The 23,276-nt window shown below is 47.1% G+C and overlaps 1 protein-coding gene across 1 annotated transcript in view; it reads right to left on the reverse strand.

The window, feature by feature from the left end:
- Positions 1–23,276, reverse strand: part of CDH13 (cadherin 13) — a 714,654-nt gene that overhangs the window by 284,621 nt on the left and 406,757 nt on the right. The window contains exon 6 of the mRNA XM_048515605.1: positions 15,298–15,442. Coding sequence (XP_048371562.1) covers positions 15,298–15,442 — 145 coding nt within the window. The remainder of the gene's footprint in view (positions 1–15,297; positions 15,443–23,276) is intronic.

Genomic DNA, 23,276 nt, shown 5'->3' on the forward strand with positions numbered 1-23,276 from the left:
ATGTTTGCGATAATATTTGAACTTCAGTTTACCTGATGATAGAATGCAAGTAAGTTGTAGAATAAAAAACAGACTGTGCTTCACCGAAAGCCAGCTATATACATACATAAATCCCATGGCAGAATAAGGGATTCCAAATGCAATCTGACAGGAAATAACCTCTAATTTATACCGGGGCCGGGCGTCCCCTGCCTGCCTCCCATGTAACTCACGCATTTTGCCATTTTTCTTCAGTCTAGCCATTCCTGTTATCACCTCGGTCAGCAAATGCATAACAAATGACCTTCAAAATCCCCAGCCATAACTTTTATTGGACCAATAATATTAACAGCCTAATTTCAGCAGCACAATGGTGTTTGTCAAGATGAATGGGAGATAACCTGGATATTCAGCTCATTTTTTTTAAGGGGGGAAAATCCAAATAGTAGATCAGTTAGCCACGAAGCGGAATCCTGCCTGTGTAAAAAGAAAGTTCATTGGTCTTTTGTCGCCATTGAAGAATGTAAAAGCTGTTCTGATGAATCGCAGACAAAAGCATACCTAGTCCAACGCCCAGTTTCCCATGAGGTCAATCAACTGCCCATAAAGTTGTCAGTCCTTCTGCCCAAGAGAACTGTACCCTGTCACTCAGGAGCTAGCAAGTGGGGATACTTTTTGGCACCTGAAGGAAGCCAGATCTCTGGCGCCAAGATGACAACGTGCTTCTGTTACCGCATCTTTGCATTAAAATGCTCGGCCCCACTGTGGCTGCTGGCTTATTGGTGACCCATTTTTGATTTCCCTGCAGATTATTGGGGAGTTTTTATTGGGGAAAAGAAGAGAGGGGGGGAAAACCCCTCCTTCTGAATATTCAGGCTTTTTCTCCAAGCTCTAATGATGGCGGAGGTTAGCTGGGATCAGCAGTTTTGGGCTATATGCAAATTTCGCACAGATCCCAAGGCAAACTGAAAGGTGTTGGACGCCCCCCACCCCCCGATAAGGAAAAATGCCCAGTAGAAATTCGTCTCCTGGGCCCAGCCAGCCAACTTCAAAAGCTACAGGTCATTATTCTGTGACACCATCAAGAGCTAGGCCCTCAAGCGAAGGTTTACCAGTTTACCAAGGGTGGGTTTTTTTACGTTAAAAAAATGTGAACCAATTTTCCCTCTTTTTTCTTAGTTAATCCTCCCTTTAAAACATGTTTTCCAGCTCTTTTGGCTCTTGTAGTGAAAGCTCCCATAATAACATGCCGGAAGGCTTCTCTCCCCCGTCCCTCTCTTTCTTCACAAACAACGTACTTTGAGTGATTAAAATCATTTAATGAGGACTCTGGGCAATATTCCTCCACCTCTGTTTCCTACCACCAGTTTTAAGGACCTTCACAAGCCAATATGACGACTGCCTCCCCCCCATCACCCCACCCTCCCCCAGAGATGCAAGGGGCTTTGGAGCTCAAGAGACAGCTGCTTGCTTCCCAGGGAAGAGGGCAAAAAACCCCACCAGAGATGTATTTCCAAAAACAGATAACCATTTGCACTACTGGCCAGGAAGGGCGAGATGGACAGCTGACGTAAAACATGATTTGGATACTGGAATGAAGAAGCAGAAGCAGAAGACGACGACAACAACAACAAACTTTGGGTTTTATATCCCACCTTTCACTCCTTTCCCTTCCTCTCTCCGCAGCAGATACCTTGTGAGGTCGGTGGGGCTGAGAGAGAGTCCTGAGCCCAAGGTCCTCCTTTTATTTTTATTTATTTATTTTTTAAACTTATATACCGCCCAACCCCCAAAGAGGGTTATGGGACGCCTGTTATTACTGTATTGACCGCTGTTTTTATTGGTTTTAATGGATTTTAGTAAATGTAATTCATTGTTTATTTATAAACTGTATATATGTTGTTGTTGTTGTGCACCGCCCAGAGCCCCTTGGGGATAGGGCGGCCTACAAATTCAATGAATGAATGAATGAATGAATGAATGAATGAATGAATGAATGAATAAATAAATAAATAAATAAATAAATAAAAGGTCACCCAGCAGGAATGTAGGAGTGCAAACCCAACTGGTTCACCAGGCAAGCCTCTGCCACTCAGTGGAGGAGTGGAGAATCAAACCCAGTTCTCTGGAGTCCACCTGCTCTTAACCACTACACCACACTGGCTCTCCATCAGTAGAAGCAACAGAGAGTGTGTACAAAGGACAGTGGAACATGGGCCTTTGGGGTTGTTTGGGAAACTGGAGTTCATCATCTGAGGGGGTTCAGTTCCCTAAATCTGGATTAGGTAAGAGCCTTCTCACCAGTGAGCGTAGCAAGGGTTAAACAGCGGGAAATATTCAGTGAATGTTGTTCAGCTACAAGGACTTGGATTCCACTGCATTGAGTATGTGGGGTTCAGGGTGTGCATTTGCTCCATGTGCCTCCAAGGTGGGATGTTGGAGGTAAACCTTCTCTGTTGTTAAATTTGGCTTAGTAATATGGTTGTCAGGTCCCCACCTTCCACCCCGGCCATTGGCAGGAGAGTTGGGTGGGGTGGGGAACCCCTATTGGGCTTAAAATGAGGCAAATGTGAGAGCAGCAGTGGCATAGGAGGTTAAGAGCTCATGTATCTAATCTGGAGGAACCAGGTTTGATTCCCAGCTCTGCCGCCTGAGCTGTGGAGGTTTATCTGGGGAATTCAGATTAGCCTGTGCACTCCCACACACGCCAGCTGGTTGACCTTGGGCTAGTCACAGCTCTTGGAGCTCTCTCAGCCCCACCTACCTCACAGTGTGTTTGTTGAGAGGGGAGAAGGGCATGGAGATTGCAAGCCCCTTTGAGTCTCCTACAGGAGAGAAAGGGGGGGATATAAATCCAAACTCTTCTTCTTCTTCTTCAAATGCCTTGATGTCGCTTGTGTAATGATGCCCCATTCGGGAGTGATGTCACCATCACACTGGCAATTATGATTATGAAAGAGGCACTCTAGTATTTGGGCAAAAAAACTCTATGGTAGCAGCTGTTTCTACAATTGAATTTTGCCCAAATACCACCACATCTCTCCTGTCAACACATGTGTGATTACATCACTTCCAGGAGTGACATCATCATACTGGTGCGGCTAAGGCTTAGACTTCCTGTTAAGCTTTGTAAGGGCCCTGACAGCCAGTTGGGGTGATGCCAAGATGAGGTATCTCTGACTGGGGAATGGAAGTGAAAGGTTTGGGGAGGGCAGGGAGCTCAGCGTCAGCAAGGATTTGATGCTGTAGAGTCCACTCTCCGGCACAGTCATTTTCTCCAGGAGAACTGGTTTCTGTCACCTCCAGGTCAATTATCATTCTGGGAAAACCAGCCCCCACCTGGAGTTTGGCATGACACCACAACAGCACGACCATGACACTACACTGGCTTTGTAATACAAGACACCCTGGCATAAAAAGCAACTTCACTGCCCGATTCAAAAGGAGGATCCCTTTGTAGTCCAGCGATATCCCTCAAGGACTGGATTTGGCTCAAAGGCTGCTAGCAGCTGACCCTCAATCTGTAGGGAGCGCCGCAAATGTATTCAGAGGCTTGGACAAAGAGCCCAAATGGGTTTGAATCTCATCCCAGAAAAGAATGTTTTTAGTTGCATAATTTATAACGCCTGTCCGCCCCAAGGCAACCACACTGACATGCAATATTAAAACCAACAATACAATTAATTAAGCAGAATTCATTAACGGGAGATGACATTCCGACCAAACATATGAGCGGAGAGGAAATCAAGAGGCTGAAATGTTTCAAATTTCTGAGCACATTAAAAAGCATCAGTGATCAAATGGCAGGAATGAAAACCGTGGTCACCGAGAAACAACCAGCAGGAGAAATAAGCAGAGAATCCGGGAGGGAACAGGCCCATCGGCACCAGCCCTATTAACGTTATCTACGACATCTGCAGTATCAACTCCCAGCAAAAACCTTCCGTAATAATAGTAAAACAGTTTTGTATGCAAGCAGGCAGAGAAAAACACGAACAGTGTTTGTGATCTGCATAGGGCAATGGCGTAGCTAGAGGAAGCAGGGGGCTACAGCCCTGGGCCACTGGGTACCCCTTTACTAGGGTCACGTGGAAGGCGCATTGCAGGGCTGCTCCCCCCCCAACTGTGTTTCAGGGGTGCAGTTGTGAGAGGGCAGGGTGCAGCTGATGGGGGAGTGCCCAGGGTGAGCCCCTGGTGGCATTTTACTCAAATATGCCCCTGGCATAGGGTTGCCAGTCTTTAGAACCAGCATGGTATAGTGGTTAAGAGCAAATGCACTCTAATCTGGAGAACCGGGTTTGATTCCCCACTCCTCCACCTGAGCGGCAGAGGCTTATCTGGTAAACCAGATTAGTTTGTGCACTCCAACACATGCTGGGTGACCTTGGGCTAGTCACAGTTCTCTCTGAACTCTCTCAGCCCCACCTGCCCTTCAAGGTGTCTGTTGTGGGGAAAGGAAGGAAAAGGTGCTTGGAACGCCCTTTGAGTCTCCTTTCGGAGAGAAAGGTGGGGTATAAATCCAAACTAGTCCTCGTCCTCCTCGTCCTCCTCCTCCTCTTCTTCTTTTTCATTTTCTCTTCCCCAGATTCTGTGGTCCCAAAGTACCACCCCCAAATCTCCAGGTATTTTCCAAGACAGAGTTGGCAACGCTGGATCTGCTCCTTCCTCCACCCTTCACACGCTCTGGCCCCTTTCAGATTGCTGTTCTAAATAGGATGCCATCTGTTGTTGGCCTGTTTCTGTGTAAAGCAATTCAGGGGCAGGGGTTTCTCTCAGCTCATTTCAATCCCTCTACGAGCTGCCTCTAAAGAGCTCTGAAGCACTTTGGCCATTTCAAACAGCGCTGCGCCCGCCTTTCTTTTTCCATAGCACATTCTTTTTTCTTTTTTTGCCCTTTAAAATCTTCTAAGGTTTCTGCAAATCTCAAAACATTAATAAAGGGCGAAAAAGAATGTGACCTGGGAAAGGGGGGAGGGGGAGAGGGGTCCTTCTGGAAATGTTCCAGACATTTTAAACAGCACGCTGCGGCGATTCGGATGCACAGAGCTGAAAACAAGGGAAAGTGGCTTTCATTAGAACATACCACACAGCTGAGCCCCGAGAAGCCCAACAGGTCATCAGCAGTTTTGTCTGGAAAGGTAGAATAAATAAACAAATGAAAAAATATAATCTGTTAGCAGCTGGGAGCCAGCACAGTTGTGTCTGAAATGGATTATCAGGGCAGTTTGAAAGAGGCCTCTGGTTCTTCGGCTATGGTTAGGCCTCGCTTTTCAAACCAGAGATGGGAATCACAACCAAACCACGATATGCAACTCTGGTAAGCCCATGCCCCAAGTTGACAGTTTGGCAAATGGTGAATTACCATGTGACAGGAAGCCAGAGAGAAAACAGGAATATGGGAGAGAAGAAAGATTGGTCAGCATCCAAACTGATGGCCTAGCTTTGCATTGAGCATTGCAGTCTTCCAGTCTAGACCCCTAAATAATAATAATAATAAAGTCACTAGATACCGCGATTTTAAAATCGAGCTTCAGCGTCTAGGCCTCTGGGTGAGGCTCGAATTGTAATGAAGGCCAACAACCAGCTAAAGATCTGGCAGCTGTGAAATCTACAACTACAACAACAACAACAACAACAATGTGACCATAATCGACATAGCAGTCCCCGGTGACAGCAGGGTCATTGAAAAAGAACACGAGAAGGTCAGTAGATACCGCGATTTGAAAATCGAGCTTCAGCGTCTATGGCACAAACGAGCTGAGGTCGTCCCAGTGGTAATCGGCACGCTGGGCGCCATCCCAGAAACACTAGGGCAGCACTTGAAACATCTTTGAATTGACAAAATTAACATCTGTCAAATTCAGAAGGCAGCCCTGCTGGGATCTGCACGAATACTATGCCGATACATCACAACTTCCTAAGCCTCTGGGTGAGGCTCAATTTGTTTTTGTTTTTAATTTCAATAAGCCTTTATTGGCATACAGAACATACAATATAAATACAGTTAAAATTACTAGATAAAACTTCACACTGGATCATAAGTTCAGTTCGCAAACCTCAGCCAGAAACTTTCGCTACACTGGCTTGAGACAACAGTCAAGGTCATTACAGTATAAGAGCATATTTACTTTATCAAGCTCTGAAAGGGTTTTCATAGAGTCAATGATTTGTAATAATAAGCTGGATCTTGGATTCTGGTAAAGTGGGCAGTGGAGGAGAATGTGTGCCATGGAATCCAACTGCCCTGGGCTGCAGGGGCAAAGCCTCTGATCGTTTGGTAGACCCTTGAGTCTTCCTCTATGGAGCGGGGATGGCATAATGTTAAATCTAGCCAACATGTAGGCTCTCCTATATAAAGGGTTGGTAAGCGCTGCAATATAGTAGGCTGGGTTTTCCTGCACAAATGGAATTGCCACATTCATTGGCGAGCAGGATTTGTTGGCCAAGCTCTGCAGTTGTTGATAATCCATTGCTAGTATCCGCTCTTTGATGAGGGCAAATGTCTCAGTAAGGGTTAGCATGTTCAGAGAGTCACCATCATAGCCCAATTCCCCAATCTTTGTTATAACTGTTGTGCACCATTTAGAGTGATGGAGTTCTCTCAAGGCTCGATTTGTAATGAAGACCAACAACCAGCTAAAGATCTGGCAGCTGTGAAATCTACCATCATAATAATAAAAAATTAAACATCAAAGCACCAACAGATTTGGACTGAATCGTAATTAAATTTGAGAGTCTGAATAGATGTATAGTCTGACTTCAACCCCCAGGAGCTTTTGGGGGGTAGATCTCAGGAAGGGGAAGCACTGAGCAACATGGATATGAGAACATCCAGATGCTCTAGAAAGTCCCCCAAACTCTATGGTAATACCATAGAATTTGGGGTGGGGGATTCCTAGAGTTCTCTGAAGTCAATTCAGGTGAAACCAGGCAAATGGTAAGGCTAGTTTAGATTCCAATGACACATATGGAATTATACACAGCTTTTGAGAAGAGTAGGAAAAGGGGGAAGGAGAAGAAATGCTGTGTGTTCCTAGGGAGGTGTGTTTTTGGGACTAATAACTGAAAGAAACAATTTCATTTGTAAACCCTGCTCCCCGTAAAGGCATCTTGGGGACCGTACAATTAAAATCTGATTAGAACAATGTGAAACATTGCCACGATCTTCACGCTTTTTATGGTGTGAGGAGAGGACAAATTAAGGCCATAATTGCACAGCGAAAGCACGGGACGGAAGCCAGAGTGATAACACCAGGAAACGATCCGGTCTGTGGCCAGGACTGGTACAACTGCCAGCAGCTGAAATCTTGAATGCGCTGCCTCTTGATGCGTGCATTGAGAGCTAGTGTGGTGTAGCAATTAAAGTGTCAGGCCAGGATCTGGGTAGTGCACGGTTAAATCCCAAAGCTGAAGGTCCATCAGTCATGCATATGTGTCTGACTAATGCTTGTCAACCTAGTCCCGCATCCTCAAGCCAACTGTGAACCAGTTCCACCACGCAAGGATCTTGCCCACTTATGTGTGTCATATTGGGGAGCAGTGTTCCAGAAAGACACAGGCAGCCCGCCAGAGCACCGTTTGTGGCTCCCAAACTCCTCAGTAACTATCACTGCTCTAAGATTTCACTCTATCCCAGGGATAATGATTAGGGTTGCCAGGTACCCCCTAGCACACTACGAGCAACAATATTGGTAGAACTCAGAACCGAATACAGGAATTCATCCCTTGGCTTTACAACTATCTCTTCAGACAAGAGCCAGTGTGGTGTAGTGGTTAAGAACAGGAGCACTCTAATCTGGAGAACTGGGTTTGATTCCCCGCTCTGCCACTTGAGATGTGGAGGCTTCTCTGGGGAACCAGATTAGCTTGGGCACTCATGCCAGCTGGGTGACCTGGGGTGAATCACAGCTCTTCAGAGCTCTCTCAGCCCCACTCACTTCACAGGGTGTTTGTTGTGAGGGGGGGAAGGGAGATTGTAGACCCCTTTGAGTCTCCTTACAGGAGAGAAAGGGGGGGGGATATAAAACCAAACTCTTCTTCTTCCTCCTCACACCTAAACTCAGAAGAATTCAGAATGCAAACTTCGCTTACAAAGAGCAAGAATTCCCCTGGCTTTTCAATGCAGTTTCCTATGTTGTGTGCTCAGGCATTTTTGGGGTTGTTTATGAGATGTTTTTGAGCAGGTAGCTTCTCTGTAAAAGACCAAGCTATTATAACAAATGAGCTAATTAAATGCGTCCAGCAGCTTGTCCATAGGGTCTGTTGTTTGCCCTTTCATCGGGCATACATTATGCATTACCCAATAAGGTATACACTGGGATCGCGCTCGCAGATATGCCAGTAAAAAGCATTTTGCGGGTTCACCCGCTTAGACTTGAGAAGGCCAGCTAACGTTTAACCCCGGGCAGGCAGGCTGGTATTTACAGAGTGCGGAAAGCATTAGATTCTGTTTGCCAAGGCTTCTTGATTACATTTTTTAAAAAAAACTTTTTCTCAAATAAAGATGTATTGATTGTGCTACATCCAGAAACCACCCATCATTTATTACACCATAAACTGTTAGAGGTCCATCTCTCTTTCTCATATATACATACATTACTGAGAATGAAAATGAGATCTCCCCCCCCCCCCCCCCCCCAATAGTATTAGAGTTATAGAATCAGTTGAGCAAGCATTCTTTTCAATAGGCTGGTATCACCGGCTATGTGATGACATCATTTCCGGTGCACAATGGAAGTGACTTCATCCTATTACTGGCAATGCACATTCCCAGGTAGTGCATTCCACTGTCGAACAGCCCTTACTGTCAGGAAGTTTTCCCTGATGTTTAGGTGGAATCTCTTTTCCTTCACGTGGACAATGATTCCTCTTGGCCATCACATGCCAAGATTTGGATGCTTTCAACTCATGGTCATTACAAACCAAAGATTTCTTTTGAAATAACAGGCTGCCAAGCTACAAAAATCTTAGAAGTTTATCTTCCCCGTAAAAAGGAACAGAAAATCTGCAAGGCTGCTGGATCACCCTTTCCCCTTCTTTTCTTGTTTCTTTTTTTCCTTGGGTGACAAAGGTGGAGCAAATCTCTCTGCTGAATGATACTGGCAGCTCCTTTGGAAAGCAGACTTGTGTCATCCGTGCTGACAATTTATATCTCTTCCTCTGCTGAACGTTTAGCATTGGGGCGGGGGTGGGGGCATCTCAGCATTGCTCTTATGGGAAATGGCTCTTTATCGTTGGAAGGTGCAGGTTGCCCAATGGTAGGATTTACGTCCAGTTGAGTGAGAGGAAAGCAGTAAGACTGGGCGTCTGAGCTGCTAATGTCACAGGGATGAAATTTACTGCACCTGACTGAAAGCAGAGTGTGGGGGGATTTACGGCCCCCTGTGCAGATGTAAAGAGTCAGGAATGAAATAGGGTCAGGCCGGATAGGAAAATCCACCTGCCCAAGCAACGAGAAGGCTTTGGGAGAGATTCTCATGAAAACGCTGCTAGCTCTGATCTGAATTCTAATTGGTGCTTCCTTTTGCCAAAATTCTAATTTGAATTCTAATTGGTGCCTCCCTTTGCCAAAATGTCATTACATTGTATGCCATTAGAGATCAGTTCAAACTGACCGTCATCAAAAGCAGCTGAAACAGCAGCCGAAACAAAAGGAAACCAGAAACTAGCACTGTATAGCCCTGGGGTTGCCAACTATGGATTAGGAAATTCCGGGGGATTTAGAGCCTAGGGGTGGGTGGGAATTTGGGGAAGGGAGAGAAACTAGCGGGGTTTAATACCATCCAGCCCACCTTCCAGAGTAGCCATTGCCTACAGCGGAGCAGCTCTATGTAGTTATTCCTCCCTGGAAGAACTGTTGTAATTCCAGAAATTATTGATCAATTAATCAGTCACAATCAATCACTTATTGATCAATCAGCCAGTCAGTTCTGCTTTTCGTGGTTCAAGGAAGCATACAGAAATAGTTAAAACATTTCCAGTTAGAACCAAAAACAAAATGGCAAACCCCAACTCTCCCTCTCCATTTTACAAGATGGTTGCCCTTCAAACCCCCACAAGAGCCCTGGCAAACAAAGAGGGCTTGAGGAGCCCCCTGAAGATCTCCAAGGAGGGACCCTGTGATAGACAAGAAGAAGAGGAAGAAGATGTGGATTTATATCCCCCTTTCTCTCCTGTAAGGAGACTCACAGTGGCTTACAAACTCCTTGCCCTTCCCCCCTCACAACAAACACCCTGTGAGGTAGGTGGGGCTGAGAGAGCTCAGAAGAACTGTGACTAACCCAAGGTCACCCAGCTGGCTGGGCGACCTTGGGCTAGTCTCAATTTTCTCAGAACTTTCTCTGCCTCACCCATCTCATCTACCAGGCTCACATTCCTGGTGGCCAGAGGGGACCAGCCAACCCCACTTGGTGAAAGACTCTGCACTGCACTGAGGCATGACTTATCTGTCCACTTCTCCGTTCTGCCATCTGCAGGCACCCGTCCCGTCCCAGTTCAATTTCCTGGTCCTCGATTTCAATTTGCTCATGGCATAGACACGTTTTATCCGCCTGTCTGTTCTCCGCATCTTTTGAGCCTACCTTGTCCCTCAGAGGGTGCACAAATAGATGTTTAAACAGAGACAATAAACCTTCTCCTGTGTGATCCTGCATGAAATGAGTTCTCTCTCCTCAAAGCGCGGCAGAATGTTGCGAGCTTGTTCAAGCCCCCAATCTTTAGCACCCAGAGGGGAATCCTCACGCTTCCTTAAGAATTCATTTGTTCTTTAATTAAGGAACATGTTTTTTCCCCCCTCTAATTAACAAACCTGCCGTTGTAATATAAATAGATCCCCAAACATGGTTGTTTTGATTGTTCTGTGCCTGGGAAAGAAGTTCTAATGGCCGGAGTTTTAGTACTGGAGACCCAAGGATGTAACAGGTGATATATCATCCCATTACCATTCAAGAGTTCTTTCCTCTTGTGGGGAGGGGCAGAAGACATGGGCTCATACAGCTTCAAGAGCACAGAATGGTCAAAATTTTAATTATCAATTTAAAAGAAGCTCAAAATCTCCGTCATAATTTCCTGCATCTACCTAACGTATAAGGCATAAGCATTTATTGTCATTGTGCACGGACGATGAAAATTTACAGTAGCATTCCTCGATGCACACAATTTCAGACTCATACCCCATCCTCACTTTCCCCTTCCTCCACCCATCCCTACACAGCCCCAAACACATCAACACGAAGCCCCGGAGTTCAGCATCACCACAGCTCTAGAGTAGAAGCTGTCTCTAAGCCTCTTTGTCCTAGTTTTGATAGACCCGTATCGTCTGCCGGATGGTAACAGTTCAAAAAGAGAGTGTGTTGGATGAGACGGATCTCTCAGAATATTTTGGGCTTTCTTTAGGCTTCGGAAATTATAGAGTTCTTCCAAGGAGGGGAGAAGGCATCTGATAATCCTCTGTGCAGTAGTGATCACCCTTTGGAGCGCCTTCCTATCTGCCACTGTGCAACTGGAGGACCATACACAGATGCAGTAGGTTAAGACACTCTCTATAGCACAGCTTATTTTGGAAACTCCACTCTGGGATAGAAGTTTGTTGAATGACCCTGGGCCAGTTGCTTTTTCCACAATAGACACCTTGTGAGATAGGTGTGATTGAGAGAGTTCTGAGAGAACTGTGACTAGCCCAAGATCACCCAGGAGGTTTCATGTGGAAGAGTGGAGAAAGAAGCAACCAAGACTTACCATGGCCGCCATTGCTGCTGGGGAAGGGACAACCCTGGTCTGTGGCTGCTGCCTTCCCTGGCCTCGTGAGACACTGCCCCAGGCACACCCGGCAGGCACTCAGACACTGTTGGTGATGTCAGGTTGCCCTGACATCACTGGGGAGGCAGGCCAGGCAGCATATATAAGGCCAGGCCCGGCCTCAATCTCCCCCACTTCAGTCGAGCCAGATGCATTTCCCATCCTCCTCTCCCTCATTTTTGGTGTTTGTTAATGCATGTTAAATTGTCATAGCTGTTGGTGGGTTATGCATGGGGGACTGATCTATAGGTGTGGGTCAGCGGGGGAGATACCCGCTTTGTTGGAACCTCCTTAACAGGTTTGGGGTGGAGCAAGCCATTGGGTTGCGTTCCCAGATGTGGGCTTCTATGCCTTGCGCCCTGGCAGCAAACGAGTCTTCAGTCAATGGCCACCGCCCACCTGGAATCTCTCACAGCTGCTCCAATGTGTGTCATTTTTCCTCAGCAGGCAGGCTGGAGAAAAATTATTTGCTGAGGGACGGCTGCCCAGCACACAGATCAGACCCCAGTGCTGCGCCTTACTCTGTTTACCCTGAATCAATATGTTAAATAAAAGGCTATGGCCAACCTTTTTACTACTCAAAATCAGGTTGTTGTTGTAGTATTGAGGGTTTAACAAGTGGGAGGGCTATTCGTCACTTCTGTCAGGCAGCAAAAACAAACCTGGTCCTCCAGATTTGAGCCTGCTGCTCATAACCACCACATCATGCTGGTTTTCACCATTCTGGCTATACACCGTGCTGGGAAAAAGACCTAGAAGACCTGGGTTCAGGTCTCCACATAGCCATGAAGAGAATTAGCTTAAATTGGGCCTGTCAGCCAAGGACGTAGGTAAGGGGGGGGGGTTCTTGGGTTCAACCCCCCCCCATTCATGTCCGAAGCTCCACCCACCCATTTGTGGGTTTTTAAAACATTTTTTGGTTTTTGGCCTGCAGGGGGCGCATTGTTTAGGCTAGCCGCTAGCAGCACCAAACTTTCAGGGATTGTTTGGGGGAATCTCCTGATGATATTACCCAGGTTTGGTAAGGTTTGGTTCATGGGGTCCAAAGTCATGGACTCCTAAAGGGGGTGACCCCATCCTCCATTGTTTCCAATGGGAGCTGATAGAAGATGGGGGCTACACCTTTGAGGGTCCATAACTTTGGACACCCTGAACCAAACTTCACCAAACCTGGCAGGTATCATCAGGAGAATGTCTTATTGATATCACCCAGGTTTTGTGAAGTTTGGTCCAGGGGGTCCAAAGCTGTGTCAGACTATTTTATCTTTCAGAGTGGTTGTGAGGGCAAGATGAGAGGGGAGAGTCATATTCCCTGTGTCGAAGGAAAAGGGGCATATCATTGAAGAGACAAAATCCGGCTGCAGTGAAAACATTTGCAAAAATACACAACAGCTGCATTCACAGGCTGTGGGGAATCAGCAGGTAGAGCCAGGCTGAATCATGCATCTCCCCCTCTACCCACATGAGCTGTGAATGGCATGTTTTCTGCTTGAGTAGAAAAGCAAGAGTGGAAGAGCGTCTTCTGAACTCGTGCAACGAATGCAAGGGCCAAGAAGAGATCACCGCTGGCTGTGGTGACGCATGGGAACACTCTGGATGATATTCAAGGACAAACTTGTGGCGGTACTTAGCAGTAGAGAACAACATCATCTGTGAATGTGTCCTTCTGCTGGAAGCATATTGGGTGTTTGTGACTCTTTTTTTAAAAAGCGTCTATTTTATCTGCCGGCAACAGAAAGCTCATAAGTGAACCCCCCTGTAGTTTCCCTGAGGTTGTTAGCAACCCAGGTCATAGACTAGAAGAGATCCCGCCGTGCTCAGCAAATTGAATGCAATTTTCGTCACTTGAAAGCTTAAGCGTCCCTATTTTTTTCCCCTCTCCTCTTCCTACGTACCAGCGGCGACTGCAAAACAAAATGGAATGGTGTGCGCTAAGATGTGGGGAAGAAAGGACCTCATAATCCTCCAGACACATTTTGAACAAAGATGGCTACAGCTGCCACCTGGATCAGAGAGGGGAAAGGAAGGGGAAGTTCAGGGTTGGCTCCTCGACACCCACTTTGGGACCAAGGGCTGACATCTTCCAAGTCCCCCCTGCTGAATGAGATCTCATTTTTGTTCATTTACATTCTTCCTCTGCTGGTTTCCTTCCCATTAGACTAATTGAAAGAGAGCAGACTTGCATGCAGTATCTGATATGCAGAGTTTCCTTCTGTCACTTGGATGGAAGACCACCAAGAAGTCCAGGGTTGTCCAGGGAAGACCACCAAGAAGTCCAAATGTAAAGTGATGCACATATGGGCAAAAAATCCAAACTTCACATACACACTACAGGGGTCAGTGCTATCAGTCACAAACCAGGAAAGGGATTTGGGCATCTTAGTTGATAGTTCCATGGGAATGTCAACTCAATGCATGGCAGCTGTGAAAAAGGCAAACTCTATGCTGGGGATAATTAGGAAAGGAGTTGATAATAAAACTGCAAGGATTGTCATGCCCTTATATAAAGCTTGATGAGTGCGGCCGCTGCTGGAGTACTGTGTTCAGTTCTGGTAGCCACATCTCCAAAGGATATAGAAGAGATAGAAAAAGTGCAGAGAAGGGCAACGAGGATGGTTGAAGGATTGGAGTATCTTCCTTATGAGGAGAGACTGCAGCGTTTGGGACTCTTTAGTTTGGAGAGGAGACGTCTGGGGGGGGGATATGATTGAAGTCTATAAAATTATGCATGGGGTAGAAAATGTTGACAGAGAGAAGTTTTTCTCTCTTTCTCACAATACTAGAACCAGGGGGCATACATTGAAAATGCTGGGGGGAAGAATTAGGACTAATAAAAGGAAACACTTCTTCACGCAACATGTGATTGGCGTTTGGAATATGCTGCCACAGGAGGTGGTGATGGCCACTAACCTGGATAGCTTTAAAAGGGCTTGGACAGATTTATGGAGGAGAAGTCGATCTATGGCTACCAATCTTGATCCTCCTTGATCTCAGATTGCAAATTCCTTAGCAGACCAGGTGCTCAGGAGCAGCAGCAGCAGAAGGCCATTGCTTTCACCTCCTGCATGTGAGCTCCCAAAGGCACCTGGTGGGCCACTGTGAGTAGCAGAGTGCTGGACCAGATGGACTCTGGTCTGATCCAGCAGGCTAGTTCTTATGTTCTTATGTTCTTAGGGTTGCTACACCGAAACAGGCAAAGACAAACCACCTCTGTTTGTCTCTTATTTTGAAAACCCTGCAAGGCTGACATACAATGGTTACAACTTGAAGGCACTTTAAACCATTAAGCTAGCAGCAGAACTTTCCAAAAAGCAGGAAGCTCTGTAGGTCTTCTTAACCTAGTCACTACCACTCCACCAGTCACTGGAGGATCACCACAAACAGGTTGAGGATCACTAATGCAAGAACACCATGTTTATCACAACAACCAACCAACCTTAGAACAACAGCTCTCCAAACTGTAACAATAGGCACAAACTTGCAAACCAGCAAATGGCGGGCATATTTCTGAAGCCGGTTTACCTGTAGGAGACCCTTCCATGACATGTCCGATGTACGGCCCTTCCCGAAAGATGGGCCTGTTGTCATTCTGGTCGATAATAATGATGTCCAGTGGAACCGGGCCTTCTATGCTTTTGCCGCTGGGATCAATGATTTCCACTTGCAGCTGCAAGAGGGGAGGAGAAGAGAAAAGAGCCAGACTGTTTTAAGACTTCAAACATGGAAGAAGGGGGGGGGAGACACCCCCAAAGAGCTGACATCAGCAGTTTTGGCATAATAAGCTCGGGGCAAGGTTAGCTTTTGAGGTGGCTGAGCTCTCCGCCAAAGGCAGGATGGTTGCGACTGGGGCTCGAGCGATAGAAGCAAAACTAACTCAGAGTGTTCACGCTGAGATCCCCATTGGGCACTTCGCAACTGAATTGCCAAATTTGCTGGAGGATGCAATGAGGGAAGAGAAAAGAGAGACACAATTTGATACTAATGAAGTGAATATTTGCTTAGAATAAGTCTCTCACTCCCCCCTCTTCCTCCTCCTCCGCCCTCCTTCAAGCATAATTACCCTTAAGGGGAACATAGGGAAGCACAAAAAATAAATGGCAAGTTAGCCCACGAGTTGAACATCGGGACGGGAGAATGGAATATGAGCAGAAAGGAACAAAAGAAATTTTGCAAACCCGTGCACAAAACACAAAACCAAAAAAACCACTCTGCTCTACAACGCGTTCTGGCCTAACTGGAGTGCTTTCCTGAGATCCCAACAGGACATTGATTAGGACTCAGTTTGCAAAACAACATTCCTGAATGCATTACGCTAGTCTATCTCGTAGGGTTGCTGTGAGGATAAAATGGAAGAAAAGAGAACAATGTAAGATGCTTTGGCTACCTGCTGGAGAGAAGGGTGAAGTACAAATTCCCTCCCCTCCCTTGCATGCCACCCCTCACTCCCTCCCCTCTCTTGCATGCCACCCCTCCCTCCCCTCCCCCTCCCTCCACTAGGGTGGGTGGGCCAGGTCCAAATGCCGGGGCCCCTCCCTCCCCTCCCTTGCATGCCACCCCTCCCTCCACTAGGGTGAGTGGGCAATGCCCAGATGCCGGTCCCCCTCCCCTTCCCTCCCTTGCATGCCACCCTCACTCCTTCCCCTTCCCTTGCATGCCACACCTCCCTTCCCTCCCCCTCCCTCTGCTAGGGTGGGTGGGGCAGGTCCAGATGCCGGGCCCTCTCCCCTCCCCTCCCTTGCATGCCGCCCCTCACTCCCTCCCCTCCTCCATTTTCATAATTGGATGTAGGTTAACAAGATTGACTTTAGTGAAATCTTGACCCACATGTGTTCTCTCTCTCTCTCTCTCTCTCTCTCTCTCTCTCTCTCTCTCTCTCCCTTTCATTTCATTTCATTTCATTTCATTTATTCAATTTATACCCTGCCCTCCCCTGTAGGGCTCAGGACAGCGAAATTACATCAAAAACACTAATCAACAGCAAATATCAAACAACTAATATAAAACCAACAAATATCAAAACAACAAAACAGCAGCATCAATAAACATAAATCCCAAATATCAAAAATCAAGAACATCAGTAATCATGACATAATAGCATAATAAAATTTCATAACAATAGCACAATGACAGATTATGGCATCTTAAACATAATAATATAACATCATAATATGACACCATAGACCAGTGATGGCGAACCTATGGCACGGGTGCCAGAGGTGGCACTCAGAGCCCTCTCTGTGGGCAAGCACAAACAGGGGGAAATCGCCCCCCCCCCCCACCCTCGCACACACATCTAGGTTGGCCTGGGCCGCTGGGCTCGATTATTAGCATTAAACCTAAGACCTAGTTTTGGGGAAGCAGTATAGGTAACCCTGTTAAGAGCTGTTAAACCCCACTGATTTTCACACGAAAAACTAAAGCACAATCCTTTATATGGGAGTAAGCTCAGTTGCTGGCAATGTGGCTTGCTTCTGAGTAAACCCTCCTAGGGTCGTGATTCACCCGTTCGAAGAGTTGCATGGATGCTTCAAAGCAAAGCCACTGACTACCACCAAGCTTACTCCCGAGTAATGCACGCCTCAGAGCCAACCATTTTTTCTAAACTAAAACCTCAGTATTCAGGTTAAATTGCCATGTTGGCACTTTGCGATAAATAAGTGGGTTTTGGGTTGCAATTTGGGCACTCGGTCTCAAAAAGGTTCGCCATCACTGCCATAGACAACCACCCCTCCCAACCTATCCCCACTAACTCACCTACTAGCTCAAGCAAAAAACAACACTATGGCCTATGGCAGTGGTGGCGAACCTTTGGCACTCCAGATGTTATGGACTACAATTCCCATCAGCCCCTGTCAATTGGCCATGCTGGCAAAGGCTGATGGGAATTGTAGTCCATAACATCTGGAGTGCCAAAGGTTCGCCACCACGGGCCTATGGGACCCACAATAAATCATCTAAAGGCATCTAACTACTAAAGGCTACAAAAATCGAAACACCTACTCTAAGCCTACAAAACTAACTACCACCTTTCATGTGAGTGTGTGGGTGTGGGTGTGCGCACACATATCTTTCAGAACCGATATTGGAGGGTTTTTTTTTCCACAGAAGCGTTCATGCACGTAGGAACTGTGTTTGCTTACAAAGTGGAAGATAGTCTACCTCATGCGGTATGTTGCATAGTGACAAGACATCAAATTCTTGACTACCAGACATTTGTTGGAAATTACCCACACTCATCAAACCCCTACTGACATGCCATTCGCAGATTCTGCAGGGTCTATATCACCTTCTATTCACAAATGAAGCAATTTCCTCCCCGTAGAAAAAGTTGTTACACCAGGGGCCCTTGCAAAGATTCGGTCTGTTCTTACGTTGCAACACTGGGAAGTTAATTGGATTTGCACCTGGGAATAAGTTGCTAAAATAGACTCTTCTCCCATGGACTTGGTGAGTCAACAAGTGTGGTTGATTTGGGAGAGAAAGATATCTCAGAGGCAAATCAGAAGATTAGCAGACTTTCATACACGTTACCACTACGAATGCAGTCTGTTATAGTTTTTAAAAAGACCCCCTTGTTGATGAAGAAGAAGAAGAAGAAGAAGAAGAAGAAGAAGAAGAAGAAGAAGAAGAAGAGGAGGAGGAGGAGGAGGAGGAGGAGGAGGAGTTTGGATTTATATCCCCCCTTTCTCTCCTGTAGGAGACTCAAAGGGGCTTACAATCTCCTTGCCCTTCCCCCCCTCACAACAAACACCCTGTGAGGTAGGTGGGGCTGAGAGAGCTCTGAGAAGCTGTGACTATCCCAAGGTCACCCAGCTGGCGTGTGTGGGAGTGTACAGGCTAATCTGAATTCCCCAGATAAGCCTCCACAGCTCAGGCAGCAGAGCTGGGAATCAAACCCGGTTCCTCCAGATTAGATACACGAGCTCTTAACCTCCTACGCCACTGCTGTCTCCTGTTGAGACATATTTGGAAATTCAGCTCATCTGTTTTCAACCAAACCTGTATGATGCAACTGGACCAAGAAAACACCACCAAAATCATATGTTCATGATGTTCAATACATTTGTAAATATGTAATACTTTTGGCATAAACAGATTAGGGAAATTGTGTCGAGAACTCAGCTCCTTTTCATGGAGCAGAGAGCCAGACACCATGAAACTACCTTTTATTCAGGTAGTTTCAAAGGTCAGCCTTAAAGTTCTTACAGAGCCAGCCAACCAGGGTCACCACACAAATAGGACAGGCAAACTGCTAACACAAAGCCCATTTATGCATCCACTACTTACCCTGTGGCTGTTTGCTTTGCTGTGGGGTTTTCCCATGGTTTGAAGCATCCCTCGCCAAACTGATTTCCCATTCCCCCCTCCCCTTGTTTCCATGCAACCTTCATTTGCAGAGGTTGTCAGATGTCTATTTACTGCAAATGACCCTTTACAACCTCTCCTAAAATGCAGCCACAAATGCAAAGATTGTGCCAAAGGGTTTTTGAAATGAACTGAAGTCATGCTAAACAGTGCAGAGTAACCGGTTATTGTGATTTTTCCGGGCTATGTGGCCGTGGCCTGGTAGATCTTGTTCCTAACGTTTTGCCCGCATCTGTGGCTGGCATCTTCTCTCTGTGATACACCTCTGAAGATGCCAGCCACAGATGCAGGCGAAACGTTAGGAACAAGATCTACCAGCCCGGAAAACCCACAACAACCAGTTGAATCCGGCTGTGAAAGCCTTCGACAGTGCAGAGTAAACTTGCTTAGATACAACAGCATTCATTGGTTATGATAATGAGTCACATAATTTTCAGGAATTCAGTAAAAAGTTGGGGAATCTTAAAGCTGATCCCCTGGATCTGTTAAGATCCAGCTTCAGATCACCAGTCCCAAAGCAAATCTTCCTGCGTTCAACGTATTGTCGGTGAAGGCTTCACAAAGCCGGATTTCAGTGCCTTCCATGTATGGCCGTGTGTCTAGCAGAATGCTGCTAGAACACGGCCATACAGCCCGGAAACCACACAGCACCCAACCTTCCTGCTGCTTTGGGGTCTTGTTAAAGCAACAAAGTTAGCAGAAACAGGGCATTTCTTGGGCAGCTTCTCAAACTGGGTGGAGCAAAGAAACAATTACTGGTCCAGGCTCACATTTGATCATGGCCCTCAAACATACGTTTGGCTGGTAAATACACTACCACTCTGCTCCAGGGTGGGGCCAAGAGCCAGGTAGAAGCCTCATACAGGTTTCCGGCCACCCCTCCTGCTGGCGTAATGATGCTGATGCCCACAGTGGGTGTGGTCACCACCTGCCTTCCACCCTACAAAGGGGAGGCATGGCAGGGCCTCATTTGCAGTACCCATCTTGGGCAGCAATGGCGGGCCCTGCTGATCAGGGGCTGCTCTTTCACGGCAAAGCTCTCTGCATCTTCGACTGCAAGACTGCAATTTAGACGAGGGTTGTAAAGACACCAGGGTGACGATATAAAATAAACAGATACAGGGTTAAGGGTCATGGCAATAATACAAGGGATCCAACAGCGTTTTCGAAACATAAATATTATGCTCCAACCTTGCCCAGCCCAACACCCCCACAAGTGAAATGCATCACCATGGATTGAGATAATAAGTGATCCATCTTAACAAAGGAATTAGAATTCTGACCTAATTCTCTCCCAGTGGGGTTCACTGGAAACCTATAAATAACTCATAAATATCAGGCATACAGAATAGGAATAGATTAACTGAATAAACAAATGAGGCACAGCATCCTAGACCCCCTGTGGTCCTTCCCATATCTCCTGGAAACATAGCAGGGAAGATCGAGGCGGCAAATGTGGCTTTTGTGTTGTTTTTATTTTTCAAATCTCCTCAGCGAAAAGCTGCAAAGATGCATGAAGCTGGAAGAGGTTTCTAGGTTCTCTTTGCTTTCATTCGACCTGTTTGAATTCTGAAATATTTTTGAGCGTCTGAAAGGGATGCTCAGGAAAGCTGGAGTGTTTGGCTCTCGGTGATTCAGGCACTAATTAAACCACAGTTCTAAAGAGTCCCAGCAGTAGGCTTGGAGATTACTAATGGCCTCCAGATTTCTTTAGTTTCAGAAACGAAACCACATTTGATGCTTTGGGGGCTTTCTCTGGACTGGATTTGCCAGCTCCGTGTTGTGACACTAGATTCATGAGCGCAACAAAGAGTTGGAGGAGGAGGAGGAGAAGGAGGAGGAGGAGGAGGAGGAGGAGGAGGAGGAGTTTATACCCCACATTTCTCTCCCGAAAGGAGATGCAAGCTCCTTTCCCTTCCTCTCCCCACAACAGTCAGCTTGTGAGGTAGGTGGGGCTGAGAGAGGTCCAAAGAACTGTGACTAGCCCAAGGTCACCCAGCAGGAATGTAGGTGTGCAGAAACACATCTGGTTCACCAGATAAGCCTCCACCACTCCGGTGGATGAAAAAGTTGAAAAGCAGATCTGGCATCCACCCAACAAACAGTTCTAGAAATCAAAGGCAGTTTCAAGTTACAGTCTTGCGAAGCAGAAGCAAACCCATCTAGAAAGATAGCGAGGTGTAGTCAGTGGTGGGATTCAAATAATTTAACAAATGGGCTGTTTACAAGCACCATTTTAACAACCGGTTCTGCCGAAGTGGTGCGAACCGGCTGAAGATTCTAATCTGGAGAATCGGGTTTGATTATCCACTCCTCCACATGACCAGCAGACTCATATCTGGTAAACTGGGTTTGTTTCCCTACACATAAAGCCTGCTGGGGACCTTGGACCAGTTACAGTGTTCTCTGAACGCTCTCAGCCCCACTTACTTGTCTGTTGTGGGGAGAGGAAGGGATGGATTTTATAAAATGATTTGAGACTCCTTAGAGATTAGGAAAGTGGGGTATAAATCCAAATTTTTCTCTTCTCCATCAGGGGAAGCCCTTGGTCTCTGTACTTTGGACGGGGACCTCCAGGATACCTGGCTGGCCATCAAATGAAACAGAGTGCTAGTTTAGACAGGCCAGAGATCTAATCCCACAGGGCTTTCCAGGGCTGGTTCCAGGTTTTTTTTGGGGGGATTGTGGAATAACAGTGGTCAGGGCCCACATTTCCCCAACATTAGGGCTTCCCTCATGCCCTACAATTCACCCCTGTAAGATTGTGGTACAACAGTCAACAATTCAGATTCCAGATGAACTCAATAGCCTTTATTGTGCTGTCACAGTGACCATTACTACGGAAAGCCAGATCTGAGGATTGTGGTTTCCACAGACACGTTTATTCCACACATTTTCCCACTTGGTCTCCCCCCCTCCCTCCGCCCAGTCTTCCCACGGATTAGTAGAAAAAACAGAATAACGAGGTGAGAAAATGTATTGTCGAAGGCTCACCGTATATATACACTCCACTTGCTTTCCATTCCTGCTATCAGATCCTCTGAAGATGCCAGCCACAGATGCAGGCGAAACGTCAGGAGAGAATGCTGCTAGAACACGGCCAGACAGCCTGGAAACCACACAGCACCCCAGAGGTGAGAAAAGCTTTGTTATGTGTTCTAGGTATCTCAAGGACATGCAATGGTCTTTGCTCCAGGCCACGGAAGGGGGGTTGGAGCGAGGAGGCCTGCTTCACTAGGTTGCAAAACTCAGCGATTAGAGCAGAAAGGCCCATCAACATAAGGCAGATGACAGCAGGCCCAGGTGTGACCTCGGCTCTGGCCAGCCGATGCCGGGCAAGGCGGGAGACATGCGTGGCAACCCCACACCAACATTCCCTCACCTGCAGGTCATCTGCCTGAACCTGCTTCCCCTGAAAATACTGGCTAAGGAGTACTGTTGTCACTGCTATCAGGACAGCCAGCACTGAGCACGACTCACATGCCCTTCCGGAGTGGCACTGGGAAGTTGGGATCCCGGGTATAAATAGGCAGAGGAGGTGTGTGGGTAAGGGTCAGCAGCAGTCAGTCCCACCAAAAGTCCTGGGACCAGGCCAGAAGCAGAGCAAGGGGAAACTGTGCTCAGGGCTGGTGCATGCCCTGCACCCCTTCCGCAGTGCCGCCCATCCCCGCCCTGCCCTGGAATGCCCCCGGAACGCTCTGGAATGCCCCCGGAACATCCCCTCCATGGCCCAGCCACGCCTCTGCTGCAGCTCCACCTGGGGTGTACCCAGAGGTGGGATCCAGCAGGTTCTCACAGGTACCCGAGAGTAGGTTACTAATTATTTGTGTGTGCCGAGAGGGGGTTACTAATTGGTGATTTTGCCACGTGATTTTTGCCTTCATTATGCCCCTCCTCTCAGCAGTAGCGCACAGAACTTGAAGCAGTCTAGCAGGAGGTGCACCGGCGTGCATGGCAGCCTGCGCCTGCGTGCATCCGTTTCCTGCCCAAGGACCGGCGCAGAGGCTGCATCTTTGCCACAGCCCCGCCCAGGAATGCCTCACCCCCGGAATGCCCGGCCTCGCCCCCGTTGTGCCCCGCCCAGCCCCATTGGTGCTATGCCACAGTTTCAATCCCACCACCATGGGAACCTGTTA

Source organism: Sphaerodactylus townsendi, linkage group LG14 (assembly GCF_021028975.2).
Source record: "Sphaerodactylus townsendi isolate TG3544 linkage group LG14, MPM_Stown_v2.3, whole genome shotgun sequence".
NCBI lineage: Eukaryota > Metazoa > Chordata > Lepidosauria > Squamata > Sphaerodactylidae > Sphaerodactylus > Sphaerodactylus townsendi.